Below are 24103 nucleotides of genomic sequence, written 5' to 3' on the forward strand. Positions count from 1 at the left end.
ATTTCTGAAGTTCCACAAGGAAACAAAGGCAGAAGCAGTCTTCTTCAAATGATTTTCTTGTTGGCAAATCCAAAATCTTTGTCTTATTTGATCTCTTTCCAACTTTTCTCTCTTGAAGCTTCCTTTTTGGCTATGGTGGCATTGATTATCTGTAGTCACTTCGCTTTCTCTGTTTCTATTTTCTTCTCTCTTGCTTTTCCATACCCTGACTGGCCCTAAATGATCATGCTCACAGCATTGGGTCCTCAGGCCTCTTCCTTTTTAAGCCAATCTGTTTTCTAAGGTAATTGATCCCAACATATAACTTATATATATATGTGTGTGTGTGTGTGTGTGTGTGTGTGTGTGTGTACACACACATATATATACACACATATACACACACGCACACACACATACATACACATAGTCCTCACTGCCTTACTTCTCTGTCTTCCTCCTTCCAGTCTCACCTTTGAAAGCACCTTCGGCTCCAGTAGAATCCATCTGCTTGTTATTCTCAAAGCACAATCAGCTCTCTAGACTTCACATTTTCTCAAGTATTTTCTCTTTGAATAACATGCTTTCATGTCTTCACAGAAGTGCAGGTACTCCTCAAGACTTAGCTCAGCTATTGCATTCTTCAGGAAACCTTCTGTAGCTTCCATAACATCCTTTGCAAACCTCTGTGAACTCATCACCATGTTAGAGTTACTTGCCCGTTTATCTGTTTCCCTGACTAGACCATGAACGTCATAAGATTAGGGACTGTTTATCATCTCTGTACGAATTCCAGCTAGCATAGCACCTGAAATCAATGATTGATTGTTGAAAAAAGTTAAGTTTGGGGAGATTTCATAAAGGATGCCTTCTTTATTCCTCTTTTAAAAAGTCTTGGTAAAATGCAAGTGCCACTAGGGGGCACAGAATTATAACAGAATTTTCCAGTACACTAGCCTAAAGATGTTATCCTTTTGTATCAATCTCTTAACAGTTTCTAAATATATGGATCTTTAAAAGATCAAATAGCTGTATTCAAATTACTTTCAGAAAGAAGAGCTTAAGTAGTTGGCTGAAAGTATTGCTGCCATTACTAATACGTCGGAAAAAAATGAAATCAGGCACTTTTATCACTCAAACACAACAGTTTTATGAATAAAAGTGAAGGTAGAATTAGGAAAAAGATCACAATGTAAATACAATGTCAAGAAATTGATACTACAAGATTAGTGACTGTTTTAAAATTTTCAGTAGAAAAAAGTATCTATGAAAGGAAGCCCCTCTTACTGAAGGTATAGTGAAGAGGAATATTGAGGCTATTTCCATATTTAGAATAAAACCCCAAATCCTGTTTTAAAACAACTAATAGAAACTTGCCAGTACTTTTTTTTGGAAGGAGAAACTGTCAAAATTATTAACACACATTAGCCTAAGCTTTTTATTTCAAAAGTTGATATAGTTTAGCAGTTTAAAATCTAGCTTTTTGTTTTTCTATTAAATACCCATAAGTTTGGGTCCTGGCTCAACTACTGTTAGTTTTGAAAAAGTATTAACTTGTCTACACCTCAGTTTCTTTCCCTATAAATTGGATATGAGTGCAGTGCTTACTTGTGAGGCTATTGTCAGAATCAAATAAAACAATTCTTGTGAATCACAGTGCATAGTAACATCTGCTAAATATTATTTTTCTTTGACAGTGGTTTTTAGCAAATTATGTTAATAATTCCTAGGAAAACAAATTTTGATTAGTTGCACCTTTTTGAGTCTTTCTCCTGTTCTTTGTCTGCTCTCCTACCAGCCTCTCTTCATACTCACATAGAGTCCGCCTATAGCCTTTCTTCATCCTTGCAGCAGAAGCTTTCTGAAAGGGCTATACTCCGATCCATTGTGTAGGGCAGAGTTGGGTTCTCTACTGTGTTAGAATCTTCATGTACTCTGGCTAGGTCCAGATGATCTCTGATGTTGCCTTGAGTTCTCTGATTAATTTCTGATTGTTGGAGAAACATTTTGAGAAGCTTAATGTCAAATCTATTACAGGTAAGAATACTTGATTGACTAGAAATGGTGCTGTGGTACACAATACATTTAATACATTTAAAATAATAAGAGGAAGTAACCAATGGTTATAATAAGATACCTAACAGTGCAATTATACTTGCTATGCTTATTGGTTTGGTTATGATCTGATAAGAAGGAAATAAAAGCTAAGGATAATGATGGTATAGATGAAAGGGCATTCCAGTCAAGAGTTAGGGGACTTCACTTGTACCTCTAGGCTTCTAAGACAAATAGCTAAGCCTTGAGCAAGTCACTGAATAGCAGGCAAAAATGGATTTCTATTTCTTCCTCAGTAAATTTCCTTTTTGCTCTAAGGTTTGAGGATTCTACTTATTAACTACTATGGTTGACGCAGGAATCTCACACTGGATCAAAGTGTATCCACATCACTAAAAAGTGGCATTTGTATCATTCACTAGCTGATATGAACCATGAACATGACTTGATGGGAAAGTATGTTGAGGGGGTTGGGCTGAGGCAAATGGAAAGTCATAAAGTCATAAAGAAAATGGAAACTCATAAAGAAAAAGGAAAGAGAGGATAGTAATGGGATCACAGGCATTTTGTGAGACCATTTCAGATCTAGTTGTTCTGTTTGAAAAGTCTTTCCTAGGCTCTTTTTTTTTTTTTTTAAAGATTTTATTTATTTATTTGACAGGGAGAGATCACAAGGAGGCAGAGAGGCAGGCATAGAGAGAGGAAGGGAAGCAGGCTCTCCGTTGAGCAGAAAACCCAACGTGGGGCTCAATCCCAGGACCCTGGGATCATGACCTGAGCCGAAGTCAGAGGCTTTAACCCACTGAGCCACCCAGGTGCCCTTATCTCCTAGCTCTTGTATGGAATTTTCAATAGCGTTATTTCAGAGTACCCTTCAGAATTAAAATACAGTGGGCTAGAAAACACACTGAAATAAAATATTTCTGGTAACTACTTTCAGTCGAAACCATCTCCATATAGACTTCAGAGAACCCAAGTTTCTAAGGTCACAAATTTCAGGCAGGCATTTTACAATTTATAGAGATTGAATGGTTAAAAGCTAACCCACCTCCAAAGATTAGGGAAGGCTAATCAATTCACACTTTACACTAGGAATGAACATTTACCTTAGGAAAAAGTATTGTCTTTTGCCTTCTATCTCTCTTAATAATGCTCTAATGTAATTGTTATGCACAGAATATTCCCTATATTGTTCTACTTTGCACAATATGCCATCTTCTCTTCTGATATCTGGATTTTAATATTTCAGCAAAATAAAAAGCAGTTTCCTAGCAACATTTGTATTCAAAGGTACAAAAACAGAAAAAGCTTGATGACAATACTTTGTTTTCCCCACAGTTAATTCCTGTGTTTGGGGGAAATTAATAGGTAGTAAAGGAAGTAATGTACACACAGAAAATCTGGTAGAAGAGTCCTTGCAGCCTCACTTGGCTTTTCCTTCCAGAATATGCAAGGGCAGGAAGGTTAGGGCTTGTAACTAAATGCCTCTTTTCGGAATGGTAGCTGACAGACACATTGAAATAAAACCATGTACTCTTATGTACATAACTCAGTTGGAGATAAAGACTGCCTTCTTGATGGGATACTGAACTGGGAGGTGAAATTTCTGAATTCCCAGCAATCCTCTCATACTAACCTGCTGTGAACACTTGGGCAGGTCTCCTTCCCTGGGCTAGCTCTCTAACTGGAGGTTACCCTAGAAGATCCCACGGTGCAAACCACCAAGAAACCAGCTCTAAACAGCTACGTATCATTGGATCTGATTTTTTTTTTTTAAGTTTCATGTCATTTGCTTAATCAACATCACGTTTTCACTGATATTATTGCTGCATCACCAGGAAAATATCACTGGGAAATGAAGCAGCAGTTTCACTTTAGAAGAACTGTGTCCATGTTCCACCTTCCCCAAACTTCCTGCCTGGACGCAGGGCCCAGTTGCACCATTTGAAGTGGAAGTGATCCTGACCTAACCAGTGGTGGTGGTCAAAGTTTGCAAGAAGGAAAATCATTTGGTTAAGAGGAAATGGCTTTCATTTTCTTGCCTGCAGAATAGCCAAGAAATTCAAGTTTAAAGCGTGCACACGCGTCATTTTAAGTCTCTAGATCTTTCACCCTGAAAGTCCCTGCACAGAAACTCCGCGGGGAGTCTAAATATAGCAACAGCAAACTCCCCCCACCCTCAGCTAGGGTCTCGTGCTGTTTCAGGATTGGAGAGCTTGCTCCGAGGCGCTCTCTGCATCTGCCTCGAATAGCAGGGCACGGAGCAATCTCTCGCACCTCCACAGTGCGTGGGTGTGAAGTGTATTAGGAGAAAAAAAGAGAGTGACTCTGGGTATTGGTGCTCGGCGCACAGTCACGTGGCACCGCGGCCAGCTGCATCCAGCGACTCAGAGCAAGTGCCCGCCGCGGAGAGGCAGGGAGAGAAGGAGGGAGGGAAGCAGAGTCCTGCGGGTGACCGGGAGCCGACGTGAGGGCTTCACGCAAATAGCGATAACGATACAAAGTAAAAGTAACGCCTTTTAATGGAGCTACTGCCCCAGGCAGAAAGGAGCTGCCGCGGGCGTGGGTGTGTGTGCTGGAGGGAATTGAGAGAGTATCTCTGAGGGGCGGAGACAGCTGAAATAAGACTTTGCTTTAGTATTGCCCCGGTTTCAGGCTTCTAGAAGGAAATCACTACTTGCTCTGGCTTTGTGGTGGAACCTTAAGTTTTTCCTTCAGTTTAACTTGGTGGTTATTTTCTTTCGTATTTTGGTGAGGTGTGGTGGTGGTGGTGAGGGGTGGGAGGTCCACGCTGCTGGAAGAAGTTCCCAAGCCTGGTTTCCTTTCAGTTTCCCCTCACTGGCTGTGAGGTTTAACTGCTTGTGCTTTATAACGCAGCGCTGCTGAAGGCCAGAGGCCGAAGCCAGTGGCACCGTGGCCTCCCTCCTCGCCAAGGGCGCGCACGCTTTGGGGCGCCAGAGTGTCAGAGGCGGTGGGAGACTCAGCCAGTCCTAAGTCGCCACACGTCTCTCACGGTGTAAAGGTACAGCCTACAGAGGTGGCGTGAGGACCCCGAGAAGCTGGTGTCCTGGGCGCCCTGCCCCGCCCCCCCTCCCGGGATTTTTTCTCCCAGACGCTGGGCCCGCCGTTGCCACCGCCGAGACTTAACAGTTTTATGACTTTTTCGGACTTAAATGGAAATTTCTTGACCAAGGGAACCCAGTCCGCTCTCCCACGCTTCGCGCCGCTGTCAGGCGGAGACCCGGGGCGACTCGTTAACCGCCCGCCGAGGAGCCACTTTCTAGTTTTTATGCTCTCTCCACCCTCCATCCCCCGGGCGAAGAAGGATGTCCAGTTACTCGAGGGCTGGCTACCTGATGCTGGGATGGAAAGTCACAGCCCGAAAGCTGGCGTGAGCCGCGCGGAGATGCCCGCTTCCCGCCTCTCCGGCTTGGGAGTCGTGTCCTGCGGGTCGGCACACTGAACTGGCAGGGACCCTCCAGCTGTGCGGGGATCCGAGCGCCACTGCCGGCAGCGTCGCCCCACGCGCCCGGGGAGCGGCTGGTACCTGCAGGGCAGGGCGGGCAGGGCAGGGCCGTTCCCGCTCACACCCCTTGCGCAAGGATGGCAGGACCTGGCGCGGCGTCGTAGCGGCCGGAGTGAGCAGAGAACTGCGTCTCCAGTTTCTCCTCAGGGCACGAGGCCGACTTACCTTACGGACAGCTCCCAAGCCCCCGAGAGAACGAAACCAAAGTCGCTCCTAGGAGAGGGGCTTCCGAGCCTCTCAGGGGGAGGGGGCGGACGCAGTCTGGGCGTGGGGAATCTAGTGAGAGAAGAAAGGGGGAGCCTGGAGCTGGGTGTGCGCGCGTGGGAGCGCGCCTCGGAGCGCCCCGCACTCCGCTGGTCCAGCCCTGGGGGCACTTGAGGAGGAGGGAGTGATAGCTGCGGGAATAAGAGGGGACGAGAGAAACCCTCTCAAAGTGACGCCCCGAACAGGTTCTGATTTCGAATTTGGAGCTAAAGACTGCTAGAAATTGGGCCTCCTTCGCACACCCCTCTCCGCCCCCACCCCGAAGCCCCGGCAGTGTGCTGCCTGCTTGCTTCCCCGCCCCTATCTCGGAGGTCGCGGGCCGGCGGGCTCTCCGTCGGCCGCGGCTTCCTCCTCGAAACCCGCCCGCGCGCATGAGGCCGCTGCCCCCGCCACAGGCACTGGCGCCCCCCTCGCGGTGCCCGTGGTGATGCCATGCCCCGCCACCACGCGGGAGGAGAGGAGGGCGGCGCCGCCGGGCTCTGGGTGAAGAGCGGCGCGGCGGCGGCGGCGGCGGGCGGGGGGCGCCTGGGCAGCGGCATGAAGGATGTGGAGTCGGGCCGGGGCAGGGTGCTGCTGAACTCAGCCGCCGCCAGGGGCGACGGCCTGCTGCTGCTGGGCACCCGCGCGGCCGCGCTTGGCGGCGGCGGCGGCAGCGGCGGCGGCCTGAAGGAGAGCCGCCGGGGCAAGCAGGGGGCCCGGATGAGCCTACTGGGGAAGCCGCTCTCCTACACCAGTAGCCAGAGCTGCCGGCGCAACGTCAAGTACCGGCGGGTGCAGAACTATCTCTACAACGTGCTGGAGAGACCCCGCGGCTGGGCGTTCATCTACCACGCGTTCGTGTGAGTACCCGCGGCCCCCGCGCGCCCCCCGCCGCGCCCGCTACAGGGGGTCTGTATGCCTGGCCCCCTGGGACGCGCTCCGCGCCCACGCCCTGGCCCGGCGCGCGCGCGTGCCCACACTCTCTCTCTCTCACACACTCGCGCGCGCACACGTGGTGGCTTTTATTTCTTTGCACGTGTTTATGGTCTTCCTCCTAGAGCCTTCCACCTCCCTCAGCCCCACCTCCTCCACCTCTACAGATTTAGCCGTTTCCCCGAACACACCCAATCAGCTGCCCCGCAGTTTTAGGCACGGAAGGCGAGAGCCAGGCAGACCTGGGACTCGGGCTGCGCGGATAATTGGGAGCGATTAGGTCCCGAGATACGTAAATTTCAACCGCGAGGGGCGCCCGGGAGCTGGGAAAGGCAAAGGGAGGACGTGCGCCGGTGTGAGGCTTGTGAGAGTGTATTGGAGAGGTTAGGAGGTGATGGCAGGGTTCGACGGGGTGGTGAGAGGAGAAACGGAGGGCTGGGTCCTCAGCCGGGGGCGGAGCTGGGGAAGCTGCTACTTGGTGGCGAGAGCAGCTAGGTTTTAAATGCGCCCGGAAACACGCCTCGCCACCACCTCCACCGCTAACGGAAAATCTGTCAGTGCGTGTAGCCCTTCCTGCCACAGAGGTGGCCAAAGTCTAGAAAAGGCGAGCTGGGCGGGGCGAGGTGATGCTCCCGCGCGGTGGCAGAGGCCAATGGTGAGCCTGGGGCTCAGGAACCCCGGGCAAAGTGCAATAGCAAACGCGCAAACGGGCCACCTGGGACAGGGATCAGCCAGTGGGTTAAGTAGGTAGGCATTTGTGCCTCTGAGTCAAAGTGTGTGTGTGTAAGTAGTGTAAGTAAGCCTTCGCTTCTTCATCTAGCAGAGAATGCTTAATGAGAAAATGATTGGAAGCAAATGTTTATTTTTCCCTTAGGCATTTAAAACCTTTCAGTGGCTTTAAAAGTTTACTACTGTTTTTCCCACAAAGTCCATTCATTCAGTCTCCTGTTAGAGTTAGGTTTATCTGGATGTTTTAAGGTAGTTTTTGATTCCGTTATATCCTGTCTAATTATTTCTTTTTTTTTTTTCAAAAATTTTCATCTTTTTTTAGGTCCCCCCCCCGCACTTTATGTTAAAATGAAATATAAAGACACCAGTCTTAGGACATCTGTAGAGAAAAGTTGTAAGCATTCACTATTCCGTTCCTCGTTTCCTAGTAAAATAGGTTTTGAACACATGAACTACGTTTCTTTTAGAAATGAGGCATGTCATCCAAACATAGCTCTCACCTGGAATGGAGGATTGGCCTCAACACCAGAAGCTCTTTTGAAATAACATGGAAGAAGGGGCTGGTTTTGTAAATAGGTGAACCTGGAATTTGACCATGTAGGAGTCAGGAAATTGGTGGAGTCTACAATCCGTGGGGCTCTGGTGTCTGGAAAATTTTACAGTCTTAGATTGATGTGAATATGTAGCATTAGGTAGAATATTCCAGCCAACTTTCCATCTTACAGTGTACACAAGGAGAACGTTGTGTAGCATCATTATTACATCAAGGGGCATATCTTTTACTATTCACATAATGTAAGATTGACGTTGATTTAGATGTTATTACTGTAATAAATGATAGGCATAGAGAAACACTACAGATTCTTTTCATGTTTGTCCTGATTTGATACATATAGAGTTGATACAAGTAATTAATCCTGTTCCCTATTGAGCCTGATAAATTATTTTAATGTCTCAAGATCTACTAAAGCATTTAGCAATAATCTATGCTCAGTTTGGCAGCAAAATATATACTGTACAGAGAATGACTTTTTTTTTTTTACAAGAGTATGCTCAGAATATTTGTAGGTTTGAGTTTATAATATGATGCCATTTGTGAGTTTTAATTTTTGGTATATTAGGCACTGTATATTTGGAGATAGAGGGAGCTTTTTAGCTGATGCTCATGCTTTGCATCTCCTAAGTTTTGCCCTTGAACATGAACGAGGATTTATTGTAATATAACATTTTCTTTTCAATATGAGGATGGTTTTTATGCCCTTACAGAATTTAAAATTTTTAACAAGTGATTTTTCAGAAGACTCAAGTTTAGATAATTCTCTGCTCACCAGCCTTTATCAGCCCATCAATAGGTTTAGTGGTAGATATGAAATAAATTAGCTTGTCAATATCATGTGCTGGTAGAAAGTTTTGCTTTATACATTTCTAGAGTCTGAAACTGTAATGCTTGATTAATTAGATAGGGGTGCTAGATTCACATCAGGAGGAAGAGGGAGTGTCTTCCTCGTCTTCTGGGAGGATTCTACACATCTGTAGCCCACTCTGAGGGACGAGCCATCTTTGCAATTGCTACTTTTAGTTTATTTAGAACTGGACTTTACACATTACATAAATAAAGGATAGTTACTCTGAGCTGTAAGTCTAACAAGACCATTAATAATAAAATTATATGAAACAATTTCTAAAGCAGTGTAACTAACTAATTCCCTGCCAGCATGGGAATCCCCAAATCTTACTTTAATAGCAGTTTTTGTAGCACATTAAGGTTCTTGCCAAGAGCAAGTGCACAAGTGATTAATGAGGTACTTTAGGGATGGATTTACATGGTCGATCAGTGTTTTCACTGCCAACAAGCAAGAAAATATGTTTAAAGTTATGTTTCAGGTAAAGAAAAGTTTCTGTTAAATACGGAAAAATCATTATTATAATGGTATTTTAATGGTATAAAACGTATTTTCAAGTGTAAATATCCTAATCTACTGATGAGATGTCTGGCAAGAGCAAGAGATGACCTACTTAAAATACTTTCTTCCAGTCTTTGTAAATTAGAGGGGATTAGAAGAGTCTGTTCCCTTACTGTTCTTTAGGATTTACCAGACAGCTGTGATTCCTCATTTCCTGTCTTCAGCTGTTCTTCAGTTTAATAGATGAGCTATTCAAATATGAGGTGATGTATTTCTTTGAAGGGTGTTTGTCCATCTAAAATTCATCTTCTTTTTGGGAAAAGTTTAGAAGAATAATGGTGATAGTAGAATACCTGATGGGCTTCGTATATAAATTTGCACTGATGCAACAAATGTGGCTCTGGCATAGGAAACAGGGCAGCAGATATACATAGCTTCTCATTTTGTCCACTATATCTTTGCCTAGTATAATGCTGTGGATCAGAAGTTATAGATGTTTTAAACTAGAAGAAATAGTCCAGTCACCCAAGGTAAGAACTTGCAAGTCATCCTTGACGCCTTTATTTTTGTCATACTTGCTCCTGCTGGCCATCCAGATGATCATTAAATTCTGTGTATTCACTTTATACATATTTTTCATATCTATTGTCTTCTCTCCTTTGCTGCTGCTACTATCCCCCTCTGGTTCTCAGTATTCCTCCATTGGATTGTTTGTAATATTCCCCCTGCTTAATTATCCAGCTTCTGTTCTCAGCCTTCCAGCTTTCCACCCTGGCACCGTAGTGTTTTCTCTAAAATGTAAATCTTATTATATCATCCCCTTGCCTATAATCTTTGTGGTGAGGGTCATAAATGTGAATTAAGTGAATTGGGGAAGGTTAATAGTTGGGAAAGTGGAGACAATAGTGTAAGTTAACCAAATTCCTTGGACAGTACACAAGATACTTTATGACATGGCCTCTGTCCATCTTTCTTTCTTCACCTCTAATGTACTTTCTGGGTTCCAACCTTACTCAGTTACTCCATCCCGGTCTCACTGCTGTGCCTTTGCTCGTGCTGTTTCCTTTAATTCTTGCCATTCTGTGCACTCTGCCTAACTCCCACTGTTTCTTCAAAACACAGGTTAAGGATTGCTTCTTCTTAGGCACATCTCCCCACCGCCAGAATAAATGAGGTGCCCTCTGTCTTAAAGTTCCATGGCACCTCAGGATGTCATTGTGATGGTGCTTGCCCCAATGTTTTCACTGTGAGCTACTTGGTCTGGCTCTCCCACAGGAGGGCAAACTTCCCACACAGAAAATCTTTTACTTATCTCTGAATCCCAAGCACCTAGCATGATGCACTGTACTTAGTACACCCTCAGTAAATGCTTGGTTAAATAAATTTTCTTAGAAGCCTTTAACAGAGGCATTTCAGAGTCAACGAAAGCTAATGGAACTACTAAATCTTTTTGATTTTCTTAGAAGATACTGATGATTCATTTTGAGGAGAAAGATATGGGGGCTAGAAGTAGGAGTCTATTACTTTGCTTCCAACTTTCCCACTAATTAGCTTTGTGAATTGGAATAAGCCATTTCACCTTCTTGAGTCTCCAAATATTTATCTGTGAAATGGGCACATCCATGTCCAGTGTCTGTGATCCAGCCAAGATGGTGGAAGATACTACAGATTATCTGATATTCTATCATAAAGGGAGAATGTATTTGTAATGAGAAGGTATCTGATTTTTTTTTAAATCATTTCCCTTCCTAATTTTTGAGCTGCAGGACTACCTCCTAAATGGTCACTTTAACTTTATTCCCAACTCCTGGCAAGGCCTGTGTGCCACATGTAACCAAATTGATCTTTCTAAAGAGTTAACAGAAGACATCCCTCCTCGACTTGGAGGAGGAATAGTTTGTTGCCTGTCTCTACCCAATTCCTTTGAGGCAGGGACTCTTTCCATCTTGTCCTCTGCCATATCACCAGTGCCTAGAACAGTTGTGTTACATAGAAGATGCTCATACATACAGATTGATTCACTTACTGTTACCCCCAGTCTCCAAAATATACCACTAGTTTCCTGGTGGAAAATGAGATTTTACAGTATAGGTAACTCCCTGTGTCAGGACTCAATAGACCCTATAAATGACCTTATTATTTATATATATATACTATTCAGAATTTTAAAAAATCACTTACTTCCCTTATATATAGAGAGAGGGCTTATGCAAGTTTTACTGCTTTATACCTTGCTAATATGGTAAAATAGAGTGCTACATATATTCTTCAAATCAGTTTATTTTCTGAAATTTAAACAATACTGCAACATTTGAGGATCATATTAAAATTAGAAGTGTTGAAAGTGTTAAAAAATTGAGTATTGGGAATATTATGGCCTAAAAGAAATAAAATCTAAGAAAAGAACGTTTCAAAATGGAATGAAGTCTTGATATAGGAAACACTATAAACAAGGAAGATTGCCAGCAGCCTTTTGATAATTGCTTGTGAAGAAATGGTGCCAGTTTTAATTTTTAATTGCAAATGGCTATTTTGGCAGATGAAAATGCTGGCAGAGCATGTTTTATCCTAGCCCAGTGGTGTGAAACTACTTAAAGTCCAATTGTTGAATAGCCGCAGTTCAGAGTTATGTTTAATGACTTGTAGATGTTTCCATTTTAATTTCCTTTTCTTCAACTATTTACAAGTATGCCATTTGAAGTTTTATTTTGTTGCAACCTGGGAGACAGATTGGCCATACAACTGCGTCTTTTCATAAGTACTGAAATTCTTTGATGGGTCTCAAAGTTTTGGCTTATTCTTTCGATCCTTTGTTATCAGTTTGTCCAAAGAATGAGTTTCCTAGATGTTCCTGAAGTCATCTAACTCTAAACTTAAAAATAGTTTGAACTTTGATATATGTATATATATGCACACACATATTCCACATGTACAACTGCACACAATATGTATATACACACAGTATCATTTAACAGAGAACTTGCTAATGCAAATATTTACATTTATTTTTGCTCCTCTAAAAGTAAATAAGACATTTGAATAAAATGCAATTTAAAAATAAAAAGAATCTTAGTTACTCTTGGCAATATGGAGATTATATTGTAATTTGAAAGCTATTTCAGTGAGTATGAACACTTACAAACTCAGTGATAGTGTTCATTGCTTCCATTTGCCAGTGAGGTAATTCTAGAATCTCTACTCCTTCAGTCAGTGGCAGGATGATCTTTTACAGTCCTGTTATTATTTCTCTTTTCTTTTTTTTAATAGTCAATTCAGTATGATGTTTAATTAATAGTCCTTATGGGAATCAGTTAATGTGCTGTATGCTGATGGTTTCAAAAAAGGGAATGATGTGGCTGGCCATTGACCTTAAGGAAATTCCATTAGGGAATATTACATTTGGGTTCAGTTATCAGTATTACAGATTTGATGACTATGAATAAGTTACTGCCAATATTCTCTGCTAAATCTGTGAAATGGACATAATAATATTCCATCAAAGTATTACAGCATCATATATATTATATATGTGTATAATCACACTTGGCATGGTGGCATTGAAACTAGAGAGAAAAATAGAAATAACGTAGTGGGGGAGCTATATTGCCATGTTAGAGGCCGAGGATTTTATTCTGTAGGTAATAGGCAGTCTTTGAGGTAGGTGGGGTTTGGGCAGGTAATAATGATACTGGATTTCCATTTTAGACTGATAACTCTGTCAGCTCTATTAATGCTGGTTTGAAAGGAACAAACCTGGAGGTAGGAGATCTTTTGAAACTGTTGTTTCAACTTAGGCAAGAGATAATTTGGACTCGAATTGGGGTAATGGTGGTAAAGATGGAGAAAAAAACATGATGATGGAGTTGAAATATATTAATGATGTAGTAAATTGTGGAAAACAAAGAAAATAGACAGATTTATTATTTCTGAATTCCTTGTTTGGGTGGTTGGCTAGATAGTGGGGGCCATTAAATGAGATCACAAAAACAGATGGAACAACAGGGTGAGTGGAATGTTAGGGGGTGATAAAATGAATTTAGCTTTGACGATGTTGAGCCTTTTGAGAATGGAACTTCCAGCTATGTATTTCCAGCAGCTGTGAATAAAGATTTAAAAGATGTTAAAGTGTAGATAAAAGTTAAAAATATAAGGACTGCATGTAAAGAGACAGGGCAGTAGCTGAAGGATGGAAACCTGAGGAATACCAACATGTAAAGGGTAAGCAGAGGAAATAAGGGGCATTAAATGGGATAGACAGCAAGGTGTAAGGCAACACTAGACAAAAAGATGGTCAGGTGGTCATGGAAACCAAGGATATATTCCAAAAAACAGTCAACTATGAAATTAGACAGTGATTTAGTAAGATAAGGACCATGGAGTTGCCTTTAGGTCTGGCAATGTAGAAGTCCTCCGTGATTTTGTAAACTTACCAATTGTTCACTTGCAGTGAAGTGGTTAGGACAGAAGTCAGAATGCTCTTAATTGAGAAATGAGTCAGAACTGAAGAGAGGAAACAGCAAATGTAAGCCATGCATTCAGTTAGTTTAGCAAGAATATAAGAAGAGAGATGGGAACACTAGCTGGAAGGAAATACAAGGCTATGGGGGAAAGCAAGAGAGGAAAAGTTATAGGAAAGAAGATTGTTTACCATCCCCAATAGTCATTTTAATTATTGATTATGTGCTGGATGCTGTCTATATGCTTTATGCACACCTTCTCTTTTAACCCTCAGAATAGCCCTAAAAACTATTAGTATTAATCGTCTCCCTTCAACAGATCAGAATACTGAGGTGGGGAGAAGCTCAGTAATCTGTCTGAGGTCAGCCACCGAACTAATGACAGAATAGGGCTTTGTACCATGAAAGCTCATGTTCTTAGCCACTATATCTTGATTGGGATGATACTGTGGACCCAGGGCTCCTCGTGTCAGATAGCGTAATTGTAAAAACTGCTTTTGGGTCTCATATAGATCGCTCTTCAAGATATAGTATATGGGGGCACCTGGGTGGCTCAGTGGGTTAAGCCGCTGCCTTCGGCTCAGGTCATGATCCCAGGGTCCTGGGATCGAGCCCCGCATCGGGCTCTCTGCTCAGCAGGGAGCCTGCTTCCTCCTCTCTCTCTGCCTGCCTCTCTGCCTGCTTGTCATCTCTCTCTGTCAAATAAATAAATAAATAATCTTTAAAAAAAAAAAAGATATTGTATATGCACAACATATCAACAAATATGTGTTGAAGAAAATGAACAGTAGTTAAAATCCCTTATGGCCTACTATCAGAGAATTACATATAATTTAGTAATACTCAGAACGTTTGTTTCTGTGTCTTCAAGTTCTAACCAGCTCAAGTTGTAATTTTTCCATAAAGTTTTTCTTGATAGTTCTGACTTATTTCCTTACTTTTATTAAGCTCCCATAGCTTTTATTATTTGGACCATTTACTTTAGCCCTTAATTACATTTTTGCACTGTCTTCAAATTAGGTCATTTATCAAATTCTTCACAAATAACTTCTGTCTAAAGAAACCAAAGTATCTTCTTTTGTATTTCCCAGATTTTCATTACTTATTTTTAATTGAAATTCACCCTGCCTGTTGCTATCAATAGGAATATTTGAATCTTATAATCTGTTTTTTCCAAACATGAATTTTAACTTCTTCTAGTTTAAATTGTACAGCAACTTGTATTGAAGACCCAAATTGCTGTTATAACTTCTTAGCACCATTTCCTATGAATATTAAATTTCTAATTTATACCTTCACCGCAGAATACCTAAGATTCATTTTGAAATAACAGAACTTGCTTCTTTTAAGTTTCATAATAGCTGAACATAGAACCATTTTCTCCAAACCTATCTTATAGGATTTTCTTTCTTTAATAAATACAATACGTTTGTTTTCTTCACGCTGATATAAATAGATTTTATTTCTCCTCCATGCTTCCCTCTGCCTTTCCTCTTATATATACTTTTTTCCCCCTGGACATTTCTTCTTTTCTCTCTCCCATTTGTCCCATTTTTCTCCTTCTCCCCCCAATTAAACTACTCCTAGTTTTTTTGTTTTTTGCTTTTTCCTTCCTCTCTATGCATCTATCTTTCTGGAATGGTATTTTTGCACATGTCTTTATGCCATGTTGTATAATTTAATTCTCTTCCTTTTATATCTGCTCTTAATCAGGAGCTGCATTGACCCTGTAATTGCTTACAAGCTCCAAGAATGCACTGCATAAGTAGACTGGGCTACCTAATTTACACATCGTACTGCAGTAATTAACAGAGGCCTCCAGAAAGATGTTGAGGGTTAGAGAATTTCGCTTTTCTTGGAGCTTTAGTTAAGCTTAGATTTCTTAGCAAATAAGAGAGTGAGGTCTTAAAATTGCCCTGAGGTTTTCTAATATCTACTTATTATTTCTGGAATCTGGATATATTCAGATAGATATATAATAAATAGTTTTTTTTTTTAAATCTTATTTTCCATTTTGGAAACTGACCACTAAATACAGTTGAGAAATAAATTGAAAATTAGTTTTATTCCAGATGGAATTATTACAGAAAAAGTTATGTTAAAGAAGTCTAAATCTGTTTGTAACATATAGTTGAATAATAGTTAACTTAAAATCATTTAACACATAGACTGCTACAGTCATTTAGGGGTTTCCTTACTCATTGAGCCAAGAAATAGATCTATAATTTGGCAAAAGAGAGCAGTAGTTTTTTTCTTATATTGGGAGATTAAAGCATAGACTCAAAATCCAAGTGTCCTAGGAGTATATATATGAGATAGAAGACCACCTGTATTTTTTCTTACTTGGAAATTTTTCCGAAGCATAGACCATGTGAATGCTATTTCCACAGCCTTTCATAGAATGGGAACATTTTAGGGGTCCCGTTTTCTCTCACACCTGAGTGAATCTAGGACTGGATGGAATTGAGAATTCGGACTTTTTTCCTTGTGTTTTAAGTTGCTGGATACATTTCTCAGCTTTCTGATTTGTAAAGTTAGGACATAATTCTTCAGTGTTTGTTCAATAACCTGACCTCATGCTATGTGTATGGGCCTGAGTAGGAACTACAAGGCCTAAACGGAAATAAAACACAACCTGTTCTCTCAAGGAATTTTTGCTCCAGAAGGATATTAGCTTACTATTTACTGAGCTACAAAAACCGTTTCTCTGAATTGACTTGGGATAAAAGCAAAGGTTGGCCCTTTTCCAGAGGCTTTTAGCTATTGCTGCTATTGAAGCAATTTACAAGGTAAACGCCAGGATCACCAAATAAAGAACTGCTGATTGCCAGTTCTCTTGACCTCTTGGGAAATTTTGGAGTTGGGTGTTCAATCGCCTGTGCAGGTGGGTGTTCTGCTCAGGGCATTCCCACACAAAGACCAAACATAGGAGTTCCCACTGATCATAGTAATTTTCAAAGAGTAGTAATTAAACTAGTTAAACTAAATGTTCTAGTTAATAAAACATTCTGAGTATGTTTAATTTGCGCCAGATTATTTTTAAAAATAGAAAAGAAATCAATGCTGCTTCATAACACTTTGTTTAGGAATGTTATTTTTTTTTTCTCTCCAAAATGGCTGAAGAACAATAATGTAAATCAAAAGCTTGTTTAAAAAAATTTTTTTTTAAATCAAATGAAATGCCTATCTTCAGTATATAGTATATATACTTCAGTATATTAGAAGTTTCTAATATTGTTAATTTATTTATTCTGGTGCATGGAAGGAAAATATTATACCCAGTTTTCCATGGAGTCTGGAATTCATTCATTCATTCATTCTTGCATTCACTCATTCAGTCTTTGAGTGCCCATGGCATATCATGTCCTTGGAGCACTTTGGAAATACTGCTTCCCATTTTATCAACTTTCTCTGGGCGAAATGGCTCTTTTTTAGTGAAATAGCACTTCACAATGAAGGTAAGATCAGTAAGTGGAAGAATGTGTGTTCATTGTGATCTCTAAGGTCTCTTCAGAAGCGAATATCCATTCATCATTCATCTCCTTCAGACTACAACTGAACCTTCAAATTTATTTCTGAACTAGATAAGCAGTCAGGTTAAGAAATTACAAGGCAAGGCTAAATTAGTTTTGAATTTGCCATGCCATATGACGAAATCCTCTAGTTCTGTTTTGCTTCATCAAATGGTAAAGGTAGAGAAACTGAGTGGCAATACATAAGACTTTGAGGGAACCCATTTATAACCTTTAAGATAGGATCTTGAGCCCCAGGAGCATCTACTCTTACTTTTATGGTCCTTGACAACTAGAAGAAATGACAGTCACTTTGTTTAGGGGCAACATTTTACCAAGTTCGCACAGTCAAATTAGCATCATGTTTTTGTTTATTCCTTTAGAAGAAAGCCAGATAAATTCCTTTAGGTTCAGATCCACCAAGGGATAAATACAATGTGATATTTTAGAATCAGCCCTAAGAAATGAGCTACCCTAATTATGCTGTCTTATTGTAATCTTAAACTGACATGGTCCTGCAGACCTTCCAAAGGTAGGACAGGAGACACAAACGGAAAGAAGCGAATATCCATTCATCATGTTTGTGCCAGTCTTGTTGCCTTCTAGACAGTCATTCAGGCTACTGGTTTGATTTGACGGTCATGCTTCAGTGGCCCATGATTCTCTTCTCTTAGAAGAAGGGAATAGTAGTCATCACAGAAAGTGGAAAAGATTCCCTTACATGGCTCCAGAGCTTTTGGTTCCAGTACTGGGCTTGAGGAGAGTTACTTCACAAATTGCTCTTCCTGAACTAGTTGGGTCATGCCGCCGAGAGCTATTTTCCAGAGCTTGTGGATATGAAGTTTTATTCCCGGCTTTGGGGCAAAAAGTAGATAATAAAATTAGTTTATAGATGGCTCTAAGTGAGGTAACCTAGACAACCTTCAACAAGAATAGTCAAGAAACTATCACACTGTGCTGGAGAAAACATAATATTCCTCTTATTCAGAGGTAGACATCATAATTCACAAGTGTTATTGGTGAGAGATCATATGTTTTTCCTCCAAAAAAGGTTAAAGGCAATTACCTGAGATGTGTGTGTGTGTGTGTGTGTGTGTGTGTGTGTGTGTGTATTTATTTATTTATTTTGGTTAGTTGTTGGTCCAAAGTCCCTTTTCACATTGAGGTCTTAATATAGATTTGCAAAGCACATGATAGTAGTTTAAAAGACCTATTCATAGTAAATCTGTTATGTGTTTTGTTTTGCCTCAAGAGCCGCTCATAAAGCTAGTGGTTACTTCAGAATTAGTGTCTAAGAGTGGTATGACAACATATGTAGCAGGACAGGGCCTGGCCCAGAGTGTTCACTTTGAGAGTGTGAAGGAGGGGAGAGTAGAATTTAAGAGGAGAACTGGAGTTCTTAGTCCTTTATTAGCTTTTGGTAGGCAAAAGAATTGAAATAATTGCAGGTTTCAGGGTTTCAAGCAAATGTGACTATGATTAAGCAGAAGTTGCTTAATTCTGTTTTAGGGAGAGACAGGATGCATGAGTGGTCACGTTACTTGTTTGGGCTTTTGGAAAGACTGAGGGTCATTAGCAACCAATGTGGAGGTGATGGATGAAGAAATACTAAAGGTGTTGGAAGAAGAATGTGGCAGGAGAGGTTTAGGGAATACTGGCATGTGGGTGTGGGGAGAAAAGTGGAGCAAGAGGGGTTTGTGAAAGGGACAGAGAAGAGGAAGACTAGTGCAATATAGCATCCATAGGGGAACCAAGGCTCAAAGAAGGATTGCAGTGGAGTGAGTGGCTTATAAAGAAGAGAAATGAGGGGCGCCTGGGTGGCTCAGTGGGTTAAGCCGCTGCCTTCGGCTCAGGTCATGATCAGAGTCCTGGGATCGAGTCCTGCATCGGGCTCTCTGCTCAGCGGAGAGCCTGCTTCCCTCTCTCTCTCTGCCTGCCTCTCTGTCTACTTGTGGTTTCTCTCTGTCAAATAGATAAATAAAATCTTAAAAAAAAAAAAAAAAGAAGAAGAAGAAGAGAAATGAAAATGTCCATGTAAAAAGAGAGGTAATGCAGAAAACCAGGATAAAGGGGGAGGGCTCAGAACCTAGAAGAAAAGTCCGTGATCTACGTAGGTATGAACAGCATTTGCAGCACTATGTGCTAAGAGGACATCCAGTATCATAGGGGGAAAGCAATCGTATCCTGGAAAAAGGGCTAGAATAGCTCAACAACCAGTTATGGTGCAGGCACAGCAATCACTGTCTCAAAAGGCATTTACAGGGTAGGGGGGTCCCTGAAGGTATGAAATGGGGACTTCAGGAGAAAGGGTGGTATTCAGAGAGCTTCCCATGAAGCAGGGAAATCTGGTTTGAAAGCAGTCTGCAGTCCCTGAGAGAGATACTGATAAGTGCAAAGCAGTTGTAAAGAGTTTGAGATAAGGCACCAAACAGTGCTTGGAGGGGAAAAGGAGGAGACAGATTAGGCTGCATAATTGACAATTAAATGGATAAAGAGAGAAGGAGAATAGTAGATTAGGGAACAAGCTAGTAAAACTAAACCTTTCTTTATTTCCCCAAGCTGCTGCAGGTCTGTCTACACAAAAGTTAAAAACCTAGCAAAAGCCCCACCCACCCACCCAAGAGGAAAGATTAGCATAATTGAAAGGAACAGATTCTGGAAGAAGAGAGATAGGGGTTTATGGTAAATAAAAGTTTGGGATGGCAGGTTTAGGTTGTGACAAGGCAGCAATCAGAGGTGAATAAGGTGATTTCTTGACAACAGGGAGGTTCTGATGGAGTCTGGCATGACCAGGTGGAAGACTCAGTGTGTGTGATTCTGAGAGTCTCTCTAACCGCGGCGTGCAGAGGAAGTTTATAAAACAGATGGAGACACAACCCAGAGCTGGCAACTGTGTCCAGGGAATGAGAAATGCTCTCAGAGTCGTACACACAGCACGTATGTGACCTTGGGCAAACCACTGACCTCTCTAAGCATCAGCCATCTGAAAAATGTGGAAATGGTAAGTTAGGAGATGTGCAAGTTATAGAAAGTTCCTTATATAAGAAAGTTCCTTATATAATTGCTGGCATGGGCTCATGCAGGCACGCGCACACACAAACACACACATATAATGACCGTTTTTATACTTCTAACCAAAGATAGTCTTTTAGCCTCTTCAGAGGAAGAGCTACTGCAATAATAAGTACATGTGAGACATGTGTTTAATGAATAAATGAGTGAATAAATGAATTACCATAATATATTCCTTATTTTACAACAGCATTGTATTTAGTGCCAAGATTAGGCAACCAGAAATTTCCCATTGTCTGTACAAGCTCTCTAAGCTTGAACAAAAGGATTTTTCTCAGAGACCAAGAAACATGTTATGACCTCTTTATTTTTGAATACGTGGGTAAAAAGCATGTTCTTGAAGCATAAACTTGAAAACACTGTCAGGGACTACTGATTTGACATACTTAAGTAATCTAAGATTCTGGAGCTGGAAGGACCTTGGGGTGACTACTCACTGTCCTTTTTTTAGATGGGAAAACTGAGCCTGCAAAAATGTTAAGTAGCTTGCACAAGATCAAACACTTACTGTTAGAGGCAGGACTGGGGGCCAAGCCTTCCTGTTGCCCTTACAGAAATGACTTTAATTTTAGGTCTTGTGATCTGCCCTAACCTTGCTCTGGTGAAGGTTCTCTATGGCTTTTTAAGAACTGAATAGACTTTCATTACAGATACTATTGTTCGTCCAACTATTATATGAAGAATAATCTTTTTAAAAAAGCACTTTCAGCAACACCTGGCTGGCTTAGTTGGTGGAGCATGCCATGCTTAATCTCAGGATTGTGAGTTCAAGACCCATATTGGGGTAGAGATAACATAAAAAAAAATAAAATCTTTAAAAAGCATTTTCACCCTTTCACTATGTATATTAACAAAAAAAATTTTCTCTTTTATACATTTCTAAATGCCAGAGAAAGGTATTAATTTTTATGACCTTTCTTCTAAAGAAGATGAATTCTAAAAAAAGGGACTCTTTGGGGGCTAAAATGTATATTGGCTTGGGGGACACTTGGGTGGCTCTGTAGGTTAAGCATCTGCCTTTGGCTCAGGTCATGATCCCAGGGTGCTGGGATCAAGTCATGTATCAGACTCTGGGCTCAGCAGAAGCCTGCTTCTCCTTCTCCCACTCCCCCTGCTTGTGCGCTCTCTCTCTCTCTCTCTCTCTCTCTTTCTCTTTTTCTCTGATAAATAAATAAGTAAAACCTTTAAAGAAAATAGATGCCAAAATTTTAGGTGAAATTATTATGTATATAGGCTTGTTCTTTAAAGGCTCCAATAAATGAATAGCTCAAACCAGAAACCAAATAATACATAGTACTTTCAGTTGCAGCCCTGTGGTTTCTTCCAAATATCAAAATTTGGGGAGAAGTATCTCCAGAATTTGAGCAAGTGGAAGTGGGAGAGAGCACATATAAACATCATATGAGGATTCCAAAAGCCTCCCTCGCTCTCTCTTGCTCTCTTTTTCTTTCTCTCCTTCTCTTACCCCAACCCCCAATCACAAGCAATCTCACTAGATGAATTCATTGGTGGAAAGCAAATGTGTTCATCCATAAATTCGGAGTCCAGAGTGCTAACCATTATACTCATCCATAAATTCAAATGAACCCAAACACCTGTATATAAATTTGCCATGTTAAACAGGCCTAGTATTCTGCTTATTTGCCCAAGAAAGCCAGGGCCAAGACAGTCAGACATAGGCAAGAGTATCAGGATGAAATGACCCTAACTTCTGAAAACCCCTTGCCCTACTTCAAGAGAGATGAGGTACCTACCTCTCCAGCTTTGCAAGTAGAGTATATTTTTTAATGTTATATTATATTTTTTATGTAAATGCTTAAAATCACTTAAAATTAATTTCCACCATCCTGGTATTTCTTTGTCTATATCTGATACACTTTTTGTGGTTAATATTATCCTTAGAAAATTAATGGTTTCATTAATGAATTATGAGAACAAAGGAGTTTTGGCAGTTGTTTAAAGTTGTTGGCCTATAAGTGGCCATTTTTTGCATGAATCTTGTATATGTACATTGAGAGGTTGATGTGTACTGTATGTGCTCTTCTTTGTAGGCCAGGAAATTTTTGAAGCAGAGAAGTCACTTGGAGAAAATGAACAGCTCTCATTTATTTTTATCAACCATTCTTTGTGTCCTGAGTTATTCCTGAGGTTTTGAATACCTACAGTATTTTTCTCAGTCATCATAATCCCCTCACTGTGGTCCTGATTCGGAGCTATTTTGTTCACTACTCAGAGCTTCATTCATTACTCAAACACGGGGAGGGAGTGGGGGGCAGATAAAGAAGGAGAGGCTTGATTCTTTGACACATGGCTCTTGCATTTTTCCTTGAGAAGAGGGTTGGTTTGGTGCCACAAGATAAAGAGCACTTTACAAAGGCCTCCCTTTGGTGGTGGAGCAGATTTGCACACAAATGCAGAGCAACTTACCCTGGCACTCAAATAAAGGGATCCTCTAGTTCTTAAACCCTGCCTTACCTATGGAAAAGGGTCTGATTATGTGACAGTTGTTAAACATCCTCAGTGTTGTAGCCGCTGCCCAGACACATCAAACTCACAGGCCAAATCCACATGCCATGTGATAATACCAATCTATTAAAAATGTTTGATGGCTCCTAAGACAGTTGCAGCTGTTATTATTTGTTACAGGAGCCAGAATTTTCTTTCACTCAGAGATCTGTGTAGTTTGCAAACATGTAAGTATAGGAATGTGTCCTGAAGCATTGTTTTATCATTAAAAAAATGCAGAAACAACATAGAATTCTGACATTATCAACTAGTTAAAGCAACAGTGGCAAAACTGTCCAAGGGAAAATTGCATTCTTTGAAAAGAAGGAAGTAAATATGCATGACGTGGTATGTCATGGTTTCTAAAATGAATTAGTAGTGAAAAAAATCAGGGTATAAAAGTGCATATATTATACACAAGTATTCACTTTTGGAAATTAGAAAAAAATGCATCCATATAAAAGATTCTCATTATTCATGGTAGTTATAGACTTATAAAGTCTCTGTAAATACTGAGTTACTGAATACTGAGTCATTGCTCCTAGCAGAAATAGAGGGTTAGGTTCCTTAGTGCCTTTGGTCACATTTTCATCAGCTGATCAGTAACCTTTCTTTCTTTTTTTTTTTTTTTAAAGATTTTATTTATTTATTTGACAGACAGAGATCACAAGTAGGCAGAGAGGCAGGCAGAGAGAGGGGGAAGCAGGCTCCCTGCTGAGCAGAGAGCCCGATGTGGGGCTCGATCCCAGGACCCTGAGATCATGACCTGAGCCGAAGGCAGAGGCCTTAACCCACAGAGTCAGCCAGGCGCCCCCAGTAACCTTTCTTTACGTGTTTCTGTTTTAAGATACATTATTTAATATATAATCAGTTCATTAACATCCAGTTCATAGCATATCCAAATGAAGCTTACCTTACATGTGTTTTCGCTGGAAAGCACACCATAGCTTTCTTGTATTTAAGAACACTAGGAAGTGCTTCAGCAGTATACTAGGAGCCTTTTGAACAGTGAAATCACCCCCCTCCCCCTAAAGAAAGCCCCATGAAAATGTGAAAAAAACATGGCATTAAACAGACTTTGAAAAGGACACTTGTTTACAATGAGAGTTGAAATAAGAAGGCAAAGAATTGTCTTCTTCGGTATCAGTTAGGAATGCACCATCAGGAGACAGATTTGGGGTCACTTTT

At 41.1% G+C, this 24103-nt stretch overlaps 1 protein-coding gene and 1 long non-coding RNA gene across 4 annotated transcripts in view; both read left to right on the forward strand.

Moving 5' to 3' along the window:
* Positions 1-4423: 4423 nt before the first annotated feature.
* Positions 4424-24103, forward strand: part of KCNQ5 (potassium voltage-gated channel subfamily Q member 5) — a 532298-nt gene continuing 512618 nt past the window's right edge. For 2 of the 3 annotated variants that reach the window (XM_082729774.1, XM_082729775.1), the window contains exon 1: positions 4424-6663. In XM_082729774.1, the coding sequence (XP_082585900.1) occupies positions 6257-6663 (407 nt within the window). In that variant the 5' untranslated portion in view covers positions 4424-6256. The remainder of the gene's footprint in view (positions 6664-24103) is intronic. The other variant, XM_082729777.1, reaches the window with a different exon arrangement.
* Positions 6975-23026, forward strand: LOC309864365. Its single transcript, XR_014311477.1, has 3 exons — positions 6975-7119; positions 20102-20339; positions 22462-23026. It is a non-coding gene; the product is annotated as an uncharacterized lncRNA (long non-coding RNA).

This window comes from Mustela nivalis, assembly GCF_964662115.1.
Source record: "Mustela nivalis genome assembly, chromosome: 5".
NCBI lineage: Eukaryota > Metazoa > Chordata > Mammalia > Carnivora > Mustelidae > Mustela > Mustela nivalis.